General features: G+C 44.6%; 1 protein-coding gene across 6 annotated transcripts in view; it reads left to right on the plus strand.

Moving 5' to 3' along the window:
* Positions 1–24,644, plus strand: part of PTPRG (protein tyrosine phosphatase receptor type G) — a 605,523-nt gene that overhangs the window by 530,008 nt on the left and 50,871 nt on the right. For all 6 annotated transcript variants that reach the window (XM_054036350.1, XM_054036352.1, XM_054036347.1 and 3 more), the window contains one exon: positions 16,681–16,772. In XM_054036350.1, the coding sequence (XP_053892325.1) occupies positions 16,681–16,772 (92 nt within the window). The remainder of the gene's footprint in view (positions 1–16,680; positions 16,773–24,644) is intronic.

Raw genomic sequence — 24,644 nt, forward strand, 5'->3', positions numbered from 1 at the left:
AATCTTGTCCAAACAAATTCTTGGGCTTACATTACAGGAAAGGAGATTTAGATTAGACATTAGAAAAAACTTCCTAACTGTCAAGGTAGTTAAGCACTGGAACAAATTTCCCAGGGAGGTTGTGGAGTTTCCGTCATTGGATGTTTTTAAGAGCAGGTTAGACAAACCCCTGTCAGGGATGGTCTAGGTCAGGGGTCAGCAACCTTTCAGAAGTGGTGTGCCGAGTCTTCATTTATTCACTCTATTTAAGGTTTCGCGCGCCAGTAATACATTTTAACATTTTTAGAAGGTCTCTTTCTATAAGTCTATAATACATAACTAAACTATTGTTGTATGTAAAGTAAATAAGGTTTTTAAAATGTTTAGGAAGCTTCATTTAAAATTAAATTAAAATGCAGAGCCCTCCGGATCGGTGGCCAGGACCTGGGCAGTATGAGTGCCACTGAAAATCAGCTCACGTGCCACCTTCAGCACACGTGCCTTAGGTTGTCTACCCCAGCTCTAGGTAATACTTAGTTCTGCCATGAGTGCAGGGGACTGGACTAGATGACCTCTCAACTTTCAGTCCTGCATTTCTGCGAACTTGGAATTTGTCTGAGAAATTTCTAAACAATGGGGGGGAGACGACAGTTATGCCCTTGGGAAGAACAGCCCCCAAGTCAGACAGTAGTGCTGGAATTTGGGATAAACCCCAACAGGAATTTCATAGGTGTTCTGACTCTCGTCTGGCAATGCTTGCTTGAGCTGTGATAACTTAAGGGAGGAAGCCGTAGACTTCCTAGCTGCAGTGGAGGATAACCCGGTGTAGCTGCGCCTTGAAAATAGCTGCTCCTTTGAAGGCAGAAACAGGTAGATCCTGCCTGTCACAGTTATAAGGCAGAGTAGGGAGTTCTCAAGATATAAGGGGCTGGATTCCTAGTTAATCCGTTCTTGTGCTCCACACAGGAATAAAGAGTGAGCAAAAGTGGCTTTAAATCACCTTAGTGCCCCGCGTGTGCAGCTACTGACACCTGGTGTAAGTTTGAGCACCTGCAAGTCTCACTCAACGGTGCCCAAAAAGTGGGACGGCGGCACTAGCTGAGAGCAGGCAGCAGTCAGGACAGTGGGGAGCGTTCTGATTCAGCATCTTCCCAGAGGGAGCCCTGTGCACAGAGCTCCTCCCTGGCCTAGCAAGACCCCCAAAAGAGAAGCATGACGACAACACCATTCATCTTCCCATAAGCCAAATCCACCCCCAGGCACAAGAGCGCTCCCTAGTGCGGGAGGTGAACGCTTTGTCATTTCCATACATCCGCATACAGTGACTCTGTGTGTGTGTGTGTGTGCGCGCGCGCCTTTTCTCTCTGCCCTGGGAACATCGCATCTCATTGGTGCATTGGAACGGGAGAGAGAGTATTTGTTTGCCAACAAAAAAAGACGTTAATTAAACACACCGTATTCTGCCACACATCCTTGAGAAAAAAAGACTCATTTGTTAGTCAGCTGAAATTATCTGGCACTGAACGTCTTGTGCTGATGTGACAGGGTTTGCTTGCTCATATAAAAGCTGTTCAATTTGCCCTTTTATAAGTGAGAACAATAATTTCCCCCTTTCCAAATTGCAGTGTGCTCATGGTTTAAAAAAATAAATAAATTGTGATCTGCAACTACAGATTAGTGGACATTTGGCCAAATGTAACCTGGAGTAACTGGGTGCAGCTCCCTTGGATGTGTCTGGGCCAAACACAGTGGTGTCATAAAAGTGATGAAAGCCCCCCCTTGGTATAATACTCCTGGGGGCATTCTGCGCCAAAAATTAAAAAATTAGGTGCCCAAAAAATAAAAACTCTGTGTACAATATTTTAAAATTCTGCAGATTTTATTTATCAAAATAACACTACATAATCACACCAGTTTCAATTATTTTGGTAACTTATTTCAAAATATCTGTCAGCAAGTGTGTCTAACAATACAGGGGCACACACAAAATTTCCCCCAGGCGTAGAGAGTTAAAGAAACCCCTATGACAACCCAATTCCTGTTTCTCTGCCCCCTTCCCCCCCAGAGCCCAGCCATTGGCCCCCCCACCTCCATCCCAGATACCTGTACTCCCTGCCCCCCCCCCCACAGCCCAGCCACGGGGTCCCCCCTTGCCCAGATACCCACACTCCTTTCCCCTCAGAGCCCAGCCATGGACTCCCCCACCCCCGGCCCAGACATCCACCCTCTTCCCCCCAGAGCCCAGGGATCTGGAGGGAAAAACAGCCTGATGCTTGGTCCCATGCTCGCATGAAGTTTCCTGCACACAGCCCGCTCTTTCCCTCAGGGCATGCTGGGAACTGCAGCTGCTAGGAACCCTAGCTCCTTTCCCCGCCACCCGGCAGTGTCTTCTCTGTCCGAGCTGGGCTCTGCTGGATCCAGCAGCCCTTAGTGGCGGCCAGCAGCACTGTAGCTCATTTCTGTGGGGGAAAGGAAATTGTGCGCATGCAGTGTTAATTTCTGCAAAATTCTGCTTTGTGCAGTGGCACAGAATTCCCCCAGCAGTAGGTATAAACTGGTCACAAAATAGGGGTAAGTGGGTACAAATTGCAAAGAACTGTGACACATTAAAAATACTCAGATTAAATTTAAAAAAATCCTCCTAAAATGAGCAATATCTACAATATTTTCTAATGGCGAGAATTGCTGAAGTTCCTTTGATGAGAGTTCATTAGAGAATTCCCAGACTTCCTGGATCTCTGCAAATAATTGGTCCAACAAATGATATCTAAAACCGTAGTATGCAATAATGTTAGGATACAAGAGCTCAGTGTCTGGACAGCTTTTTCGAGTCTATTGTGGAAGTAAAACTTCGTGTGCTATAAATAAAGCATGTGACAAAAATCACCAAGTTGATTTATCCATCCTGTCAAGTTGGTTGTAATCAGCTAGAAGACAAATAAATGGGTCAAAAGGTATTTCACACTTGAGTGATCTAGACAAGAAATCACAGACCTAAAATCAAAAGTCTGAGACACAGCTACCACAGAGAATGGCAAAATGTTTTTCTATTTAATCTGTGTTTTATACAGGCTTCATCTTGCAAAATTCCTCAACTTAAGGCACAGGTATAAAACTTGAGCAAAAATGTTACTGAGTTTCCAAGACCTCAGAGATGGAAATTGATGGAGGGGATCATTTAGTGAAATCACAAATAGAAGAATACAACTGTGCCAAGTCTATGTATTGGTTAGATGGTATTCCTTAGAATGGGTGTAACAGCCTTAATTATTGTTATCACTCTAGTGGTCGCAGGGCTATAATCTAACCCCTCCAGCAGAACAGTATTAAAATTGCTACCAGAGATCACATAAGAATGTGGAGAGCAAATACAGATGGGGGGGGGGGGAGACATCACGAACAGGATTGTTAGGGTCACAGGTATTACAAAATAGAATAAGGAACAGAACCCAAAAAATCATGGACAAAATTATATCTGCCTTTAGAGTCAGAGGTCACTTTATGTGGCGTGAATGGAAAAGATTTCTGAAACCAAGTGACTACTCACAGTTGTCTAGTGGAGAGCAATGAAGAGGTACCTGGCCCACCTGCTCTGTTTTTAACATTAACATTCAGAAATATTCACACGTTTCTTGTTAAAATGCAGCCTCCAATGAATACTGCTTTTTATCCCCCCCACCCGCAATCTTGAGACAGTTCTACAGTAACCAGTGCTTAAGTTAAATGAGCAGAGATTTAAGAAATCAGTCAAAATTAAGTAGAATAAAGCCTACTAGCCTATGTTCTGCAAATATGAACAGAAAACATATTAAAGAGGATCTGTTGTTAAGGGATCTAAACACAGACAGCCCTATTGGTAATTAATGTAAATGACTTGAGTTCCCTATCTTGTATCTCACTCATTTGAAACTCCGTTTTATCTTTAGTCAGAATATTCATTTCAATATGATGATTCTTTTTATTAGATGTTTCAGTACACACATTAAGGCAAATGGAAGCTAATACATTATCTGTACACGTTGTATCTCTGCTCAGAACTGAATTGATCTGGGTATGAAAGTAGTTTCCAGGCCTCAGTTTAATTTTGACTGTTACACTGATCTCCGAAAGGCAGACTATCCTCTGCTACTAACTTGAAAATTCTTGACTTTTCTGTACAATCAGGGATCTATTAATACATGTTTCTAAATCCCACTGTAATATTTAATGATGTTCCTTGATCTTTCAATCCTTTTGCATAACAAACATCTTTTCCCTTAACAGGAATACTCAAGGCATTTTGAACCAAGGGATAGCTCTGAAACTTTAAAGATGTTCTTGTTTCTTTTTTCCTTTTTATAAATATTTTGAAAAATTTTATTCTCCCTTCTCACTCTGTGCCCCGTCTTTTTAAAACTCATTCTTGATCTTTGACTGAGATAGTACAGTCACCAGTGCCTCTTGAGGAATTAAAGTATCAGCAACAACATTTGGTTATAAAATGTCTAGAATTTTTTTTATTGGAAAATTATCTGGCCAATGTTTATTAGGTCTGGGAAAGTGGGTAAGTCCAAATAAGCATTGTCTTCATTTGCTCATGCTTCTTAATTACACTTAGCTTTAATAATGCTTACACCTTTTTTGTATTCATTTGATCTTTCTGGTGTATGAGCCTAAAATCTCTTGGATTTGTATTAGAGGATTGCTGTTGTTTGTGGGATTTGTTTATTTGTTTAGAAAAATCCATGTAAGGAGCAGTTGTCCTATCGACTACTGACGTTCTTGGACAGACCCTTAGCTTTTGTAAATCAGCAGAGATCTGTTGGCTTCAGCGAAGCTACGCCAGTTTAAAACAGCCGAGACTATGGCTCAATGTTCCCCCCACAATGTTTCATTGAGCACTAAGTTATTGTGATGTGTCTGATATTTGTGTTTCCTCGTTACACTTGTTAACCTTAGAATACAAGGAACGCCTTAATTAAAAGTGTCTCCCCAGATATACCTCTGGCTTAGCTAGAATTGTGAAGAGTCGATAATATATCAGCACCAGCACCATTAGGAACAGAATCTCCAAATATACTGATCACTAAAGAGATTAATGATTCCCCAGACCTCTGCCTCAGAGACCCATATAACATATGAGGTTTGTTATCTGTCCCTGCACAAATCTCGGCTTCCGCAGACATGGCTGTGGAAAGAAGACTATCTGGATGCCAAAAATTCTGTCCTTTAGTGTGAGGAGCAGTTTTTGTAAATTTCCTTACTGGAGTAATAGCATTAAGTATTGTATTTCCATGTACATTGGCCAAACCGGACAATGTCTACGCAAAAGAATAAATGGACACAAATCTGACATCAGGAATCATAACAGTCAAAAACCAGTGGGAGAACACTTCCACCTCTCTAACCACTCAGTGACAGACTTGAAGGTGGCAATTTTGAAACAAAAAAAACTTCAAAAACAGACTCCAAAGAGAGACTGCCGAACTTGAATTAATATGCAAATTAGATACAATTAACTTAGGTTTGAACAGAGACTGGGAATGGTTGGGTCATTACACGAATTGAATCTATTTCCCCATGTTAAGTATCCACACACCTTCTATGGGTCATCTTGATTATCACTTCAAAGGTTGTTTTTTTTTTTAATTTCTCTCCTGCTGATGATAGCTCATCTCAATTGATTGGCCTCTTACAGTTGGTATGGCTACTTCCACCTTTTCATGTTCTCTGTATGTATCAATAGCTTCTTTCTGTGTGTTCCAGTCTATGCATCCGAAGAAGTGGGCTGTAGCCCACGAAAGCTTATGCTCAAATAAATTTGTTAATCTCTAAGGGCTGGTCTACACTACGGGGAGGGTGTGTGTCGATGTAAGATATGCAACTTCAGCTACGGGAATAGCATAGCTCAAGTCGACATATCTTATTTCTACTTACCTCCCGTCCTCACGGCGCGGGATCGATGGCTGCAGCTCCCCTGTCGATTCCGCTACCGCCGCTCGCCCTGGTGGAGTTCCGGAATCGATGGGAGCGCATTCGGGGATCGATATATCGCGTCTAGACGAGACACGATATATCGATTCCTGATAGATCGATTACTACCCGCCAATTTGGTGGGTAGTCTGGACGTATCCTAAGGTGCCACAAGTACTCCTGTTCTTTTTGTATTTCCTGTGTCCCCCATCAACTCTGTCTGTCAGGTACTAAACATCTGTTCTTTTCTTTTGTCACCTGCTACTCTTGTGTTATGTTGATCAAAGGGTCCTCTCAATACATTTGAAACCAAATTTTCATAAGAAGCTATAGGATTTTCCACAAAAAAATTTGTGAAATTCCATTTTCTATGTAAAAAGGCAAACAATAAAGACTTTCCATATTATTCACAACACTCAAAAAGAAAAACCTGCCCTAAATAGTCTGAACTTGAAATATGCCAAAATAGTCTCGGGAAGATCTTCCCAGTCATCTAGACTCCCATCAGCAAATGAATCTTTCCAGTCTGGAAAGAAAGCGGGAACTACCTTCCCATTGTACGGTTAATTATACTAAACAAATTTAAGAATCTCTGAGTTGCAGTTAAAAACGGCCAATGCCTAAGAGCAAGATGAGAACTAAGTCTAAATTTTAAGTACATTTAGTTGCAGGCATGTCTAGATCCAAACGCTGGTTTGGTGATCACCCAAGGGACACTTCAAATAAATATCAAGTAATTGTTCTGTTTTCTTATTGTAATTTGAAGGAAGGATAATCCTTCAGCCGGAAAAGCAGGTCTCTTGTATTTTGGAAGCATTTACTGTTTTCAGGTGCATATTCCAAGCAGAAAAGCTCTCTCCGCTACTCACTGTTAACAAGCCTTTTCTGAATTGCAGTTTTTATAGGATAGCTTCTGGCCCCAGTGAATCAGCGTATGTGAATTAAAACATGAAAAGAATGCACCCAGTTTTTGGACCTGGACAAAAACACAGCCACGTGTACTTTAAATTTAGACTTAGGTTTCTTCTTATTCTAAGGTATGTCTCATTGGATAGCTTTATAAAACTAGCTACTGTGTACGAGTCACGCAAGCTCCTTCTGTTGGTGGTGTGGCAAAATAAGACCCAACTCTTGCAAACAGATGTGTTTGGGGCCTGCACAGAGCCCCAGTGCAATCTTGAGCTTCTAGTGTTGGTACTGACAGCCTGTCTTCATTGATCACAGGAGTTCTTGCAATTACTGTACAGCTCTTCACTTGGAGGAAAATTTAGGTGCCATTTAGAAAAGTTTTAGGCTACTTTCTGATCCCCTGCTGTAGTCAGGGTGTTGGAACTGAGCATTTTAAGGCACCACTTAAGCTATGATTTGCTTGGATAACTGAATCTCTCACCATTTTAACCTGTAATATACAGCGTGGAAGATACAGTAGCTAGGCTGTTTGCTAGCTTTGCAACATATACATACCCATGGCACTAAATACATCTGTGGCTCATAGAGAAAAATGTGATTGCAGATGCACTTTTTCTTACCTTACCGATACCCCATTTTTAAAGACTCTGTTAAAATGCTGCCCGTAGATTTTTAAACCCTGCTTTCTCCTCGAACTCCTCTGAGTGGCAATGCATATGCCTGAGAGCATACTCTCTTTCCGTGGAAAATACCGAAGAGAAAACCTCCTCAGGCGCATGTGAAACTGCGGAGTGTAATCAACACAGATGTTGCAAGCTATTGATTAAAACTCGGGGAAATTCTGACTCTTCTAGCTCTGTCAAAGGTCACAAAGATAATAATTAGTTACCGAGTGTTACAAGGGTTAGTGTCATCACTAATAAGCTTTCACAATTGCCTTAGCTGTTCTCAGGGGACACTAGAAAGATGGGAGAAGGGAGCATGGGAAATGTTTATGCTGGGTTAAACTAAGATTTATCCACTTACAATTTGCAGTTGAAGAGCTTTGTAAATGCATTACATCATTGGCCACCTGGACACTTTTTGGTTGTACATCTGATGATGTTAGGAATGGGGGAGGGTTTGTGAAATCAAGTCTTTGTGCATGTGTCATGCTTTCTAAGCTGTTTAACCACTTCAATCCCTTTTTCTAAACGTTTATTGCATACTGACTGTGTTCAGCACTGTATACTACATAAAGGGAGACAACCCTGGGCTAAAGGAGTTTACAGTCTAAGGTTATTCTGTATAATCTATTGGCATCAGGGGAACAAGGTTTGCAAATGAATCCTATGTTCTTAACATGAACATCTCTGCAACAGACTGTAAATACTTGTAACCTGTGCCTGGTTGGTGTGGCACTCTGTCTCCCTCTAGTGGTGAGTAGGCCAGATAGAGATTGATGAGCCTGTTACAGCCTTGACGAAGAGACATAGTACGGACCACCACTTATAACGCCACTGCCCCTTGGTGGGTCGTCAGCAGCAGGAATCAAACCTGGGATCTCTTGAGCTTAATGCACAGGCCTCTACTGCCTGAGCTAAAAGACACATTTCTCTTAGCCAAAGCTGTAGCAGGCTTATCAATTTCTAGCTGGTCTAGCCACCAGTAGAGGGGGACAGAGCGCCACGCCGAGCAGGCGGGGGTTACATACTAAGTCAGCTATCCTTCTCCGCCAAAAAGTCACAACTCCTCGTTGCCAAATTGTTTTTTCAGGTGGAAAGTTTTGACCTTTGATGTATTCTTTGAAAGGGACCATATCTTTAATTCTCACCCACTTCCTCTTATCCCGTTGTTTTATTCCTTCCCTTCTACCCGCTAGCTACCACCGACATTTACCTTGTGCTGCAAAGACATGTGCAGGGGTGTTTGGGGCAGAGAACAGCAGGGCTCTGATAAGCAGACACAAACTGTAGAAGGCTATCCCCACTTTCAGCTTCTGTAGCTTTGAGTGTATACTATATGGAGAAGGGGTGTGATAAGAGGCAGTGCCATCCTCTGCTGTGTTGCTAGCAAGGTGATCCATGAAATAAGAATCTTTATATTTAAATAAAAGTAACTTCCAGGCTTAGCTAGAGTTCTTTTTAGAAAAGATCTACTGTGTGATGCATCATTTCAACATAATACCCTTCTCTTGTTAATATGAATTACTGTTCGCCCCGTGTTGGACGAGAGACCTATCTCACACAGGAAGTGAATGCTGCACACCTATAAATCTTTCACTTCAACACTGTGCACAACAGTGGAGCATTTTTCATGGCCAATTCCTTGTTCGCGCCCATATGTGTATATTTTGAATAGACAAACTGTGCACCTGTTTGGGGGGGCGGGAAATGACCTTGCTTGCCTATTTGATAGGCATCAAATGGTTTGTTTCTTTTGGCCTCTGGAAATGGCATGATAAGCTACTTCTCCACTGAGAACGTGTGCTTCTTCAAATACTTTCAGTGTCTGTATAAAAAAACCCAAATGTTCAACCTGTTTAGCAACTTTATGATTGCTTTTGAATAGAAGAGTGACAGTAAACGCATAGACGCTAATTGAATCCCCAAAATGTTTTTTTTAATTACTAGGTAAACAAGATACACTTCTTAACATACCCTGAAGAAATTTTCATATCAGCAAAAGGAGTACCCAGTGAATGAGCACTGTAACATTTTTTAGGTTACTTCATTCTTATTGCCTAATGTCTTTTAACGGTGGTTGTCTTTTCCACAGAGTGCTTTCCTCTCAATTGCGAAAAGAGTAGCTTTTCTTTCCATATGTGGAAAGGTGATTAGCAGAGCTTGTGTGATTCTGAATGGCCAGAGGGCTCAGGAAAAGCAGAGAAACGGGTCTAAATGATCAAGTGTTTGTTACACAGACTGGTGTAATTTTTTCAGCATGCTGAGAGAGCGAGGGGGAGAGAAGGTTAGCCATTAGCGAAATAATTATACAAGGAGGACTAGAAATGCCTGCTCTATCTAGCAGAACATCCATTTTACAACCATGGGGCCAGACAGGCCACCTTAGTGAACACACACTCAGCCAAGGAGTCCCGTTCACTTCAATGGGACTAATTGGGTGTGTAACAACTTGCTACTGTAAGGAAATGCCCATAGGAAGTGCGGTGAAAGGGATAGTCTATTTTTATGCCATTGTAGCTAGACAAAGATTCCACAACCTGGGCACACTCTGTTCAGGTACAGTATTGGCCTCTTCTGGTCAACACTGCACAAGAAAGACAAGGTGGGGGAGGAATATCTTCTATTGGACCAAGTTCTGTTGGTGAGAGAGACAAGCTTTCGGGTTTACTCAGAGCTGTAAAACGAAGGTGATTTCCCACACTTGAAGAACTCTGTGTAAGCTCAGAAGCTTGTCTCTCTCACCAACAGAAGTTAGTCCAATAAAAGATAATATCTCATCCAACTTGTCTCGCTAGTATCCTGGGACCAACACCGCTACAACAAGAAAAGAATAACAGGCAGAAATTAGTTTGTGAGGAGAAGGAAAATCATCTTCATGAGAGAGACCCAGGGGAACCAGCCTTATATAGATGTAGTGGGAAATTTTCCTCTTGTTCCAGCAGTACATTCGCTCTTTGTTTTATACATTGCCAGGTTTACGTCATTCCACAGTTCGTATGTGAAGGCAGCATTCTCTGTGTTACCTCTCCAGCATTTGATATCTTTCTGTTTCTGTTTGGAGGAGGTTTCTTAAGAGCGCATGCACTTCCGGCTTCTTATATCGTTCTGCTGCTGAGCTGCGGGATGGTATTTTTTAAGCCTGGAAGACACTGGAAGCAAAATACTCTCAGAAAATGACCATTTTCGCTCTCTCGTGCCCTGTATGAAGGAGGGGAGTGCAGATACTCCTTAGCATACAGTGAAAGGATGAGTGTAACATCATCACTCCTCACTAGTCACTTGTTAATATTCAGGACATCGGTTTTGCTTCTGTGTTTTCTCGGTCCCTCTGTTTATTTTTTGTTTGTTTTTAATGCTGGAGTCAATTTTCTTGCTCATAAAAGTCAGTGACTGATGCCCTGGCTAGAGCTTTGCAGACTGCAGGCAGTTGCTGTCCAAGCTCCCATACTCTGGTCTGCCAGTTACTTAGTCCTGATTTGCAGCATTTCTGCTCTTTCACAGTCTGAGGATCTTTTTTGAGACGTCGTTGCCAGTTTTGATGGTGACACTGACAAATGTCCACAGAGGAGGGGTGAACCTGGTTTAAATGCAGTGCAGTACTGGTGCTCTGTTGTCAGTTCCATCAGAAACTAATCTGGACTCTGTTCACTGGACAACATGCAAAAATTGCTCACTGAGAGTGTGAAATAATTTGACTGAATCTAAAACGGCATGTGCAGAGGCAGGGAACAAGCTCTTTCACTATCTAGGGTGCCAGGCATCTGGTTTTCGACCGGAACTCCCAGTCGAAAAGGGACCCCGGTGATTCCGGTCGGTGGCGCAGGCCGGGCCCGGGGCTAAGGTAGGTTCCCTGCCTGCCCTAGCTCCACACAGCTCCCGGAATCAGCCACCAGGTCCTTGCAGCCCCTAGGCACGTGGGCGGCCAGGGAGGCTCCGTGCGCTGCTCCCCGCCCTGAATGCCAGCTCCGCAGCTCCCATTGGCCGGGAACCACGATCAGTGGGAGCTGCGGGAGCTGCACCTGCAGGCGCAAGGGCAGCGCACAGAGCCCCCCTGGCCGCCCGTGCGCCTAGGGGCTGCAGGGACCTGGCGGCCGCTTCCTGGGAGCCACAGTAAGTGCTGCCGGGACCCAAACTCCCTTCCGGAGCCCACACCCCTCCACACCCCAACCCCCTGCCCCAGCCTGGAGCCCCCTCCTGCACCCCAAACCCCTCATCCCCAGCCTCACCTCAGAGCCCGCACCCCCAGCTGGAGCCCCCACCCCTGCCCCAGTCCGGAGTCCCCTCCTGCACCCCAAGCCCCTCATCCCCAGCCCCACCTCAGAGCCCGCACCCCCAGCTGGAGCCCCCACCCCTGCCCCAGCCCGGAGCCCTCTCACACATCCTGAACCCCTTATTTCTGGCCTCACCTGGAGCCCACACCCCTAGCCCAGAGTCCATACCCCCGCACACCCCTACCCTCTGCCCCAGCCCGGAGCCCCCTCCTGCACAGCAAACCCCTCATCCCCAGCCCCACCCCAGAGCCCACACCCCCAGCTGGAGCCCGAACCCCCAGTCTGTAGCAGTGCATGGGATTCTTCCGGCCTAAGTGCAGGACTCTGCACTTGTCCTTGTTGAGCCTCATCAGGTTTCTTGTGGCCCAATCCTCCAATTTGTCTAGGTCGCTCTGGACCCTATCCCTACCCTCCAGTGTATTTACCTCTCCCCCCAGCTTAGTGTCATCCGTGAACTTGCTGAGGGTGCAGTCCACACCATCCTCCAGTGAAGATGTTGAACAAAATCGGCCTCTAAGGATATTAGGGAGAAAAAACGTTCCAAAAATGTAATCTTCGAGTGACAAACACTCCCACCGTTCCCTTTCTGTGAGATGTTGGTCTCACGGAGTATGGCTTTCTGCATCTTTGCCCCATGTGTGACAATTATGTGTCTGATCTCTGGTTATTGTGCCCCAGGGAAAAGCAGCCCAAAAAAGCATATGGGGCTCGGGGGAGGAGTCTGTTTCACTGCACACTGATTTTGTTTCAAAGGCAACAGAGTCCTGGGGACTTTGCAGCAGCATGCGGGCTGCCCGGAATTGTGTGTGCTTTGTTTTACTTTAAATCACTGCTGTAGAATCGCTTCGGTCATTCGGATCTAGTATTTCAGGAAAGCTTGGAGCGATAATTTATGCCACTGCCAAAGCTCAATTGCTAGTTCACAGAACGCTGCTTCTAGCTGTCAGGAAAAGTGTCCGGCATAACCCTTGTGTATCGGTCACACTTTCGGTTTCCCTAGCCAATTTACAAGTAGTGTAACGTTCTGCTGACAATTATCGGTCCCGACCCTGCGAACACTGTGGCTAGGACTTCAGACTGGGATTCCTTGGACCCCAGTACATACCCTTGGATTGTTTGGGGCAGGGACTCTCTTATTGTAGAGGCTGCTCTAACTTTCACCAAACGCTACGTTCCCTCTAAGGTGCGCACCCGTGTGGCCGCACAGGAGACCACCCAGGGCTGTGCAGGCGTTCACGCTGCACTCGAGGGCAGGGGGGCGAGGTGGGGGTGGTGATGGACGAGCTTGGGGCCTGCGGCACTGCAGTGACTCCCCCATCCCCGCAGCTGCTGTGGCCTGGGAGAGGCGCCTCTCCCCCAGCCCAGCTGCTGCTGCAGGAGAGAGGGCTGGGGGGAGTCCTCTCTCCCCACTGCAGCCCTAGGCAGCCTGCACCCCAAACTCCTCATCCCCGGGCCCACCCTGTACCCAGCCAGAACCCTTGCCCCAGCCCTGAGCCCCATCCGAACCCCTCAGCCCCGCCACTGATCACCTCCATATTGGTGCACGTAACAAAATTCATTCCACATATGGATGGGAAAAATTAGAGGGAACGTTGCCCAAACGGCTGCTCCTCTGGGCACAATCACTGGAACATAGCGTGTCCTGCCCCATTGCACCCACGGGTGACCACAGAATTCCCCCTGTACTGCGGGGGAGGGATAAGTGCCTGCACTAAGGTAGCTATAAGCTGGAGCCCCACAAAGGAGACTGAAGAGAAGCCAAGGAACTGGCCTAATAACCTGATCTTTATGGAAAGTTCATCTTGTGAGTTTGTAAAACTCATTCTTTAAAAATTATCCATTTATTTTGTATGGGATTTTTTGACAGATCCGTCTGGAGAATAGCCTCATTGAGGACTAGCCATCTGTAAAGTTTCAGCTTTGGAGTTACTATGTCACTAAAAGCCTCCTTGCAGAGGAGAAGGTGTATTTGTATCACCTTTACCGACCTGAAATGGGTGAATGGACTTTCATCAAACTTCCCCTCTCCCTTCCCACAAAATTAGCTGAGACTAAAGCCTGGTCTGTGCTAAAAAAAATTAGGTTGACCCAGCTGTATTGCTCCGGGGTGTGAAAAATCCACTCTCCTGAGCGACGCAGTTAAGCCGACCTATGCCCTGGTGTAGACAGCGCTAGGTTGACAGAAGAATTCTTCCATCGCCTAGCTACCGCCTCTCAGGGAGGTGCAATACCTACATCAGCAGGAGAACTCCTCCCCTCAGCATAGGGAGTGTCGACGCTGAAGCACCGCAGTGGTGCAGCTGTCATGTTTCAAGTGTAGACAAACCCTAAATTTGAAAAGATAAAACTGAAAAGGAGTTTTTTAGAACGCTGTGAGCATGTGAAAAAGGGATTACAAGGGAAGCCTACCGCTAATTTTAATTTCAGTGTTTGCTACCAGGAAGTGCTGTAATAAGCAAATGCTTTATTATGTATGTGTAATACCATGCCTACAGTTACACCCACACGTACACACTGCGTTGTAGTCTGATATATTTGTAATTAGGCAAAGCACTTGGATCATTACCTGATTGTGACATAATGATGTTTTCAATGACCACTATAAACAGCCATCCAGGAAAGAGAAATATGGATTTGTCAATTGCATAAATTACAGCAGCAAACTCTACTATATGATTAATATATTATTACTAATACCTGTATATATTACACTGTACTGAGATGTTACTGCATATTTAGTATATTACTACATATGTGCATTATGCACATCACACAATGTAATTATGCTATAGAATTAAGCAATTTCATATTTTTATTAAATGATTCCCTTGGGGAGATATAAAAAACACAATGCAATGGGTTTTCTGTTTGTTTTTTGCATACGAGAGAAGAGAATAAATAAATGAATAAAAAAGAATACCATTTCATATGTATTGTAAGTCCAACTCCCGCCTCCCCCAAGAAACCCTGGGATCAATAAATAAAAAAGTCTATCTTTATTAAACTGCTATATGGAAAATTGTATGTGTTCTTAAGGCCTCAATTACCAGGAGACCTCTCCGTGGATTTTCTGTAGAGTTTACTCAAGGGAAAACAGTCCTGAATGCATCAAAACCGTGAACGTTTTGCCTGTTTCATATTCATACTTTCTCCCCTTGTGTGTGACTGATTTATTCTGCTCTGTGCCCCCAGGGTGCGCATTGTCCAAAGAAAAGGCTGCCAAAAAATAAAGGAATTCCCTTTTTGCTTTAAAAAAAAAAAAAAAAGGCAGCGGAGGAGAGGGGAAATGAACTAATTCCTTTAAATGTCACGCAATATGGAGTCTTGTGTATGATTTCACCCTACGGTGTTCCCTAGCAAAGTATGCTTACCATATAAATAACTCTAATACGGTACAAGACACTCTCCCTGAATAAAAAGACCCACTTGAAGAAAACCACGCCATGCTGTGAAATGTGATCTTTTCTGGTTGCATATTCAATAGCATATGTGAATTTACTTGTCATATACTTTTATTATTTACAAAGTCCCATAGCTAGTATTGTGCTGCTGTGCAAACATTGACCTGTGGGGATCTTAGGTTCTTTTTGAGACCCGTTTTGCCTTAAAGCATTCTTGGATTTTTTCAGTGACTTCTTAGCACTCTGGTTTGCATCTGTGATGAAACAATGGAAGCATAAATTAGTTTGACAATGTCAGCAAAACAGGCTATAGAGAGTGGGCTTTCTATGCAGAACACAATGTCCAGAATTAGAGAAAAGCATAGGACAAGGCAGAAAGTTACAAGCCATTAAATGCAAATATTTTTCAGCAGGAGAAACAACAATTCCCATAAAGGGGCAGTTAATCAGGGCTGTGGTCCAACTCCATACAGGTGTTGAGGAGCGGTTCGTTCAGAGCTGCAGTAAGAGGGATCGTTATGGAAGGGCAAGGCTCTTGTTAAGAGTCCCTGCCAGATGAGAGCAGACCCTTCTCTCGTCACAATAGCTGCTCACTGAGCAAGGCTCATTAAATATTCAGTTCCAGCCTCAAGCAGCTCATTAAGTCAGCAATGAGCAGTGACGCGGATGTTGGAAAACCCTGCCTCAGTTAACATCACCATGCAGAAGCTTCTTGCATCTCTTGATTCTCATCTGCTCAGTGCCTTCTCTATGATGACCAGCTTGTGCTCTCTACTTTGCATTAAATACAGGTAAAAACAGCCAGGTGGATTTAAGTCCTCCTTGCAGGGTTTCTAGCATGGTTTCTGCATTTGACTTGTCGTCTTGGGCCTTTTCAGAGACAGCTTCTGGGGCCCAAGCTAAGCATCGATTGGATTTTCTATAGCAGCATCTGTGATTCAGTGTTAGCTGGAGGTTATGAAGAGGATTTTACGGGTTTAGGGCTTATAGAAATAAAGTTTGTTACTGTTGAAACTGTAACTTTCATAACAGCAGCGGGGTAACACGTAGCCGTTACATATTCTGCGTTAGATACTGCCCACTGTTATGCAGCATTAAGTTTTACAGTAGGTGCATATTCCCTTGAAACATCGTGCTTTAGTTTTGATTTGAGAACTGATCCATAGGACTGTGTATGTTTCTTTCTGAATTGTGTATTTAAAATCTAGAATATTTCAAATAGTAAACTTTTGGCGCTTAATTTAATATGAACTGATACGTAGCAGTAGTATGCTCCTCAACGGGGGGGGGAGGAGGAGTGTTAGGTATCAGTGAATTAAAGTCATACTGAAAGCACAAATATAACTACATACAGCTTACATGTGTTTTCTCTAACGAGCATTTAAAGCTGTAACATCTGACAGTATGTAACTAGAAATGGAAAGGCAGAACGTGCAAAAGTTCTTCACTGCATTTTTATCTGCTATTTTTCATAGCACTTAACTTATCCTGTTCCTTTAACAGAAAGTGTTTTCAGACGGCTCATTTCTACGTGGAGGACAGCAGCTCGCCTCGAGTGGTCCCTAATGAGAGTATTCCCATTATACCTATCCCAGGTAAGGCAGGCCTACCCTCCTGTTAATTATTGAATGAAGTCATACTTTTTATGGACAGGTTCTAGTTTAATTATGTGGATGCAATAGAGTTGTGTTTGTGACAAGATTACAATTTTCCTTTTAAGTCTTTACAGAGGTTTGCAATGTCCATGCTGTTTCATGAAAATTAACTTGCTTTGCAGTTTGACTCTCACCATGAAAATATCGTGCATTCATCAGACAATTCACCCAAATGGTTTCACCTAAAAGTTCCAGAATAACTTTTTTAAATGTCAAAAACAAAAGTGATGTCTTTTAAAAATAGAAGTGCAGGGCATCCAGTCTAGAACTGAATATGGATTCAGGGCCAATTATGGAGTCTGGCGTAAGCAACTCCATTGGTTTCAGCTCAGGGTGGTAGGATTGCTCTGATTTACACCAGGTGCAGATTTGGCCTTCACTGTTATATGGGAACGGAGAGGGGAATTGCGTATAAGTAAAGCACCAAAAGTATCATTCTCAGCCATTTGTTATAGTTGTAATATTCAAGATACCAAACGCCAAATTCTTCTCCCAATTACACTGAAGTGGAGCTGAGAGCAGATATTGGCTCCGGGTCATTTTCATGGGATATTTCCAGATATCATCGATCACACAGAATTCTTTACTCCTTCAATGACAACGACAAGGAAACTTTAAAGTTTCATGATGTTGGAATGGACTTTGCGGTTGCTACCTTGTTTGGCATTATTCAGTCTCATTTACAGAACTAAAATATACAACGTGTTATAGTGACATTAGTTTCACAAAGGATTGTCTATTTGTTGTGACATGATGACATACCTTTCCTTTGTTTCCTTCTCGTTTTCTGTCGTGGTTTGGCAGCTCTAGGATTCCGACTGCAACTATTACATTGATCTTAACTAAAACTTTCAAAGATGCCTGTAGCACACTAGGACAAGAGACACTGGAGAAATACACTCACTGGAAAGGGGAAAGCATCAGAAACCTCTCTAATGGGGATAATAGCATTGTCCTACCTCACAGGCATGCTGCGCGGATAAATATATTAAAGATTGTGGGGCTGAGATAATGGGGGATATACGAGTACCTCAGAACAGTCAGACTGGATCAGACAAATGATCTATCTAGCTCAGTATCCTGTCTTCTGACAGTGGCCAGTGCCAGGTGCTTCAGAGGGAATGACCCGTACAGGGCAGTTTGCCGAGTGATCCATTCCCAGTCATCCAGACACAGCTTCTGGCAGTCAGAGGTTAGGGACACCCAGAGGAAGGGGTTGTATCCCTGACCATCTTGGCTAATAACCATTGATAGACCTATCCACCAGGAACTTACCTAATTCTTTTTTAAACCCCATTATAGTTTTGGCCTTCACAACATCCCCTGGCAATGAGTTCCACGGGTTGATGGTACCTAGTGTGAAGAACTACTTCCTTATGTTTGTTTTAAACTGTCTGTTCATTTCATTGGATGACCCCTGGTTTTTGTGTTACATGACGGAGTAAATAACATTTTCTTACTCACTTTCTCTACCCCGTTCCTGATTTTATAGACCTCTATCATATCCTCCCCCCCTTAGTTGTCACTTTTCTAAACTGAACAATCCCAGTCTTTATAATCTCTCCTCGTACTGACGCTGTTCCGTGTTCCTAATCCTTTTTGCTGCCCTTCTCTGTACCTTTTGCAATTCTAAGTACCTGAGAGAGTGGAATTTTCTCTAATATTGTCTTGGGCTAATATTTAATAACGCTGGTCGAGGAAACATTTGAAGATAAGACCTTGTTGAAATTCTCCCATGTTCTTTAGGGATCCCCTGGCTAAAGAACCAGAATCCTGACAAGCTCCAAATACAGAGACATTTGCATACAGGCCCAGGGGCAGTCCAGATTCTAAATCCCCAGTTGAAGAGAAAGAGACACATTCCTCTCATTCAGTACTTGTTCTCTGCTAGGAAAAGCCCTGGGACTGTTCGCTTCTGCTGGCTAGTTCTGTTCTGCAGTGTTTCTAGCCTGTCTCCTCTTTCACTGGCTTTGTGCAGCAGAGTCCCTGAGACTGGCTGGGCAGCCAAGCTGATGTGGAGGAGATGGAAATCTGGGGCCGCACGAGGGGAGAGTTGAATAAGGCTGTGAGGGGATATGTGGCGATGGGGAAGCTGGGTGCAGGCAGGAGATGGGGAGCTAGGGGCAGGCAGGAGGACAAGAAGGGCTTGGCCCTGCTCTCTTGGCTCCTTGGTGCACCAGGCAGCATCACTGTGGGGTGGGAGGATTGGTGGGTGTGAAAGGCACAGAGAGTGAGCTGGGATATGGAGGGCCAGTGGGGCTTTGCAGGGGCACCAGGTGATCAGCATAATTTTGGGATGATGGTTGGGCTGAGCAGGGAGGGGTCGGAATCTGGGAGGATTGAGAGTTGGGTACAGGGTACTGAGGAAAAGGAGGCCCAACATGTATAGTTAGATATTGCTCAGACTTGAACAGTGGGGTCTTGGCTCATGACTAGTGGTCCTCGGCACGATGGTAATACAACTAATAATACTAGTTAATGCCGCCATCTCGGTATATGGACTGTGCCCTCATTAGACCACTTGGGACCGGCTTCATCATCACTGAGCAGCATGGAAGGCTGACATCCTGATGCACCAAAAACCAACCTCTTCCTTCCCCAGCTGGGACAGCCCTTTAAAAAAAAATGCAATTCTGAAAAGACCCTCGAGCTCCGTTAAAGCCACCGGAGCCTCAAAGAGGGGAGATACCTCAACCCTTGATTTGTGGTGGATTTTTCTCCGAATGTCCGTCCCGATCTGCCAATGCTTTTCTTCATCAAATACATTCATCTAAAGAGAGCTTGCTACTTTGGTGAAGAATGGTATCTCTGCTGATGTGGGGGGGGAGATCTCAGTGAATATATTCAACCCACAGATGTACTAGCTATAATAATATTAATAACTTGCGCTTTATATAGTGGCTTCCACCTGAGGATCTTAAAGCACTCTATGCACATGAGTTAATTAATCCTCGCAACACCTCGCTGAAGAAGAGGGCAGTAAGCCTATTTTACAGATGGGTAAACTGAGGCACGTAGTGGTTATACTTAGGCGTATGAAGATGCAGATAGGTGCCTAAATAATTGAAAATCTGGCCACAAGTGATCTGTCTAACACAAGGGTTCTCAAACTGGGGATCGGGACCTCAGAGGGTCACGAGGTTATTACATGGGGGTCGCGAGCTGTCAGCCTACACCCCAAACCCCGCTTTGCATCCAGCATTTCTAATGGTGTTAAATATATAAAAAAGTGTTTTTAATTTATAAGGGGGGGTCGCACTCAGAGGCTTGCGATGTGAAAGGGGTCACCAGTACAAATGTTTGAGAACTACTGGTCTAATGTGGCATAGCAAGTCAATGGGTGAGCGGCGAGTAGAGTTCAGGAATGCTAAACCCTGTGCACTAAACACTAGACTCTGTTTCCTCCAGCAGGAAAATAGATATGTCACATGAAAATGGCTACTTAGTCCATTTGGATAGTCCAGACCTCATCGGGGGGGAGGGATAGCTCAGTGGTTTGAGCATTGGCCTGCTAAACCCAGGGTTGTGAGTTCAATCCTTGAGGGGGCCACTTGGGAATCTGGGGCAAAATCAGTACTTGGTCCTGCTAGTGAAAGCAGGGGGCTGGACTCGATGACCTTTCAAGGTCCCTTCCAGTTCTAGGAGATGGGATATCTCCATTATTTTTTTTTTTTTTTTTTTTTTAACACTTCCACGGGAATAGAAAAGACCTGCTCCTGCCTCCCCGAATCTGCCTGCTAACAGGGGCCATTTCTCATCTGATATCAATTACAGCTCCCATAAAGCCATCCCATTGAAATGGTTTAAAAAGATTGAACAGCAAAATCCTCCTTTGATTCACCTGTAATTCTGAGGAAAATATTCTGCTTTTGAACTTTTTCTGCTGGAAACTGCCAGAGAGCGTGAGAAAATCTTACTTGCCATATTGATCCTGGAAGTAAAATATAAGTGGCATTTTCACAAAAGCGAGTTCTTCAAAGTAATCTTATTAGCTTGTGATACCCAAGGCAATACCTTTTAAAGATATTTAACTCTATCCCCATGGAGCTATGCATCTATTTCCTTGGATTTAGTGGACCAAATTCCACTCTCAATTGCACATACAGAGCTCAGTTGAAGGCAATTTAGCTCAGTGTGTCTGAAAATGTGTAACAGCTTTGCCAAGACCGACTGATTCCTCTGCTCTCAGAACTCTAAAAACACTGGCAACCTCTTAATATACTGTGAACAGCTTCTACCATAAAAATGGAGCTTTGCAGGTCCACAAGCAGAAAAATCATCCAACAGACGAGTGAGTTTACCCATTTTCTGCCTCACTTCCCTCTGCCGAAATTTACTTAATTATTGAGCATGAAACCACCTAACCCATAGGCATGCTCTCTTATCTATGCAAATTTTGCCCTGAAACATAAAGCCCTTTTCATAATTCATAATTATCTGTACTGCTTGATCTAGAGAAACATAGGACAAAGGAGAGATCATTAACTGACTCATCCTCTGGCTATTACAAGTGATGTATAAATCTAAACTCAGCATGAGTCTGATTTAGGATCATGCCCCCAGGGGTGTAATGTACCTATAATTGAATGGCAGATTTCTTAAACACACCTGCCACCCTGATCCTTTTTTTTGCAACTTCTCTGTCATCATTTCCTCAATCAGTGAATTTTGGATCATGTCATCTTTCCACGGATCTCTTTGTTATAAACATCTAGTCATGGCAAGACCTCATGGTAAATGTTTCCTGTTTCCATTCCTTTTCCCGTTTTCCAAGTGGGTCGGCATCTGCTGTAAGTTGCTGATGGCATTTCTGTGCTTGTCTTCTTTTGGTATGGCCCAACAACTAACAGGAACAGTTAATCCTCTAAAGACAAGTTTTGCCTAGAATGCATAGTCATGATTGCAAACCAGGCAAAACCTGTTCTGGAATAACACTTCTGTAGTCAGAAGGCATGCCCCCAGCCAGTTCCCATTTTACTCTTGCCACAAGATCTGAGCCAGTAAAGCAAAGCAAAGGTATCATTGGTGTAACAATGGAGCTATATGGTAGGCACTTCTTCCATTTCTACCACATACTTTTCCTCCTTGATCAAGCATTTCATAGCTTTTTCTCCCCCTGTGTAGTGAGCTGTTCTTCTGGGGCTTCTATTGACTTCAGTGATCTCCTGATGAGGCCCCAGGAGTTAAGAATTTCTATCCTGGAAATGAGAATTTTGTCATTGGCCTCAGTAGCACCTAGGATCAAGCCTTTCGTTTCTAAGATCAGTACAGAAACACCTGAAGGATTAGTAGAACGCATGCTTGGCTCTATGGCCAAATTTAAGAGACTATAACTACCCATAGTCCAAATTACCATAATGACTGGCTCATTGAGGCTGTTAGTTAACCTAAATGTATTAAGCCAGATGTTCTTCAAAGTTTCTGGTCTGAGTAGAAATGTCTCAGTTGTGATGCCAGTCACTTTGTATCCCAAGTTGAATTTAGGGTTTAAGAATTCCAGTTTAAGAAATCCATTAGTGGTAACATCCACGTTCTCAGGCCTCAGACTATATTGATATTAGATGTTTTCTGGTTAATTCTTTGCTTTTGATTGCATCAGATGATATGGATGATAGAGTTCCTGAATAACATAATCGATTTTTAAGTAATTAGTAGATATGGTTGTGATGTAAACATGCTGCTTCTACAAGTATTTATCAGTGTGAACCCCGCAGGAGGTGCACATTGCCTCAGGTACACGAGACCAGAGACTTCTTGAGTAGCAGGGTCCATCAGGGTTGTGCATGTGCCACATGCCTCCTCGTTTCTCCCTGTGTGAGGGCAGAGTGGTAATCTTCCCACCCATGACAGTGAGATGGAATCTGGCGAGTGTCCAACCTGCTCATTGTGAGCATCAGCTAAACCTTCTGAATTTCTTCATAACTCCTTCATCTGACCTTCATCTGCAATTGCTGTGACCATGTCAACCCATTTTGACTGGTGGCTAGAACTCTCACCCCATACAAACTCTCTCTGTACCAAGGCTCCCTAACATGGTGGCTTCAAACCCTGCCCATCCTCTGATGACTGATCCCCTTAAAAGATGGACATAGCAGGTGCCTCTTCTGTTCAGGGGAACTGCACATTCCTAGCAGATGCTTGGAGAGCCTATCGTTTTCTGCTGTGTAAGTCACAAGATGTAAGGCTTAAATTACACCTTCTGGAACAACCTGTGAAGGTGCCATCAGCCTATGAGGAGACAAGGTCCAAGATCCTGCCAGGGGACAAGCCAGTGTCATCCAGCAAAGTTTGGCACCAACAGAGATTGTGCTGAGCATAGAATCAGAGACATAATACAGGAAAGTCAGCAGGTGGCCAAGGGAGCACTGCAGTGGATGCCTCCAATACCAGGGCAAGAGCTGTGGCCACCAAGTGACAATCCACAGAACATTATGGCACCAAACATCGGGTACAGGCCACAATTGAGGATCTATTGGTCTAGGGCATGGAGCTCTTCAGCAAGCATACAGAGAGCGCTCAGCACATGTTTAAAGATCCTAAAGCCACCTGACCACAAACCATCCTGGCCCTAGTCCCAGTCAAGGCTGTGGATTCCATCCTCCCAACGCAAGCATCCTGACTACCAGGCCAAGAAAAGACCGAGGTATGGCAGAAGATGCCAGCCTGCCTTCTACTTCACAGCGCACACTGCTCCCACGGTCCACCAGCAAATTTGACGGTATGATTGTGAGATGCATCAGATCCAGTCAAGTTTGCACTATGTTCAAAAGCCACCTTGTCTCATTCCACCTGCAAACACAAGGACGTGATTTTAGGTCATCCTGGTGCTGAAATCCTTCAGATTAGCCTGCACAGGGTTCCTATCTCTGCAGAACTCCGTGGTGCAAATGCTGATAGACAACACATCAGTGATGCATTATATAACAAACTGAGAGGCACCTGCTCATCATCTTCCCAGGAGGCCATCTGGTTCTAGAAGTGGTAACATCAACATGGGATAACCCCACTGGCTCTACATCTCCCTGGGCTCAGCAATGACCTAGCAGAGTTCTTAAGCAGGCACATAGTGACCAACCCCAAGTGGTCACCAAAGGAGCGTATCGTAGACTTCCTATTCCATCTATGGGAACTCCATGATAGACCTTTTTCATCAGAAAGGATAATAGCAAATGCATGAACTTTTGTTCCAGAGGAGGTGTGAGTCTGGGCTTGTTGCCAGATGCCTTTCTTCTCTGGTGGTCTCAAGGACTCCTGTATGCCTTCTGTAGAGGTCCGGACTCACTCCTGCTGCGCCTCCTACTGGTCGTCCAGGGAATTAGCTCACCAGCCTCTGGAGCGCCCTCTGCAGGCCGGTGATCCGCCTTGTCCTCTGCTGGCGCCCGTGTCCCTCCCAGGACCCTGTGCCCCTATTATCTGGGGTGCTGCCCCCTGGCAGTACCCCACAGATCTGGGTCTCCCCTTCCTGGGGAACCCCCACCCACTATCCCCACCTTGCCTCAGCACTAGGCCACTGCCAGTCACCAACTAGCCCCCGCTCCCTGGGGCAGACTGCAGTATAGGCCACTCATCATCAGCGAGGTTGGGTTTGGACCTGCTGCCTTGGCCTAGCCCTGGGCTGCCCTCTGCAACCCCCAGTACCCCTTGGCCTTCTACTAGGCTGCAGCCTGGGGTGTTCCAGGCTGGAGCTCCCCAGCTCCTCAGCCTGTCCCCAGCCCTGCTCCACTCAGGTACTCTGTCTCTAGATCCCTGCAGCCAGGCCCTTCTCTCTCTGAAGGCAGAGAGAGACTCTGGCCTGAGCTCCTGGCTCCCTGC

The sequence above is a fragment of the Malaclemys terrapin genome, chromosome 7, assembly GCF_027887155.1.
Source record: "Malaclemys terrapin pileata isolate rMalTer1 chromosome 7, rMalTer1.hap1, whole genome shotgun sequence".
Lineage (NCBI taxonomy): Eukaryota > Metazoa > Chordata > Testudines > Emydidae > Malaclemys > Malaclemys terrapin.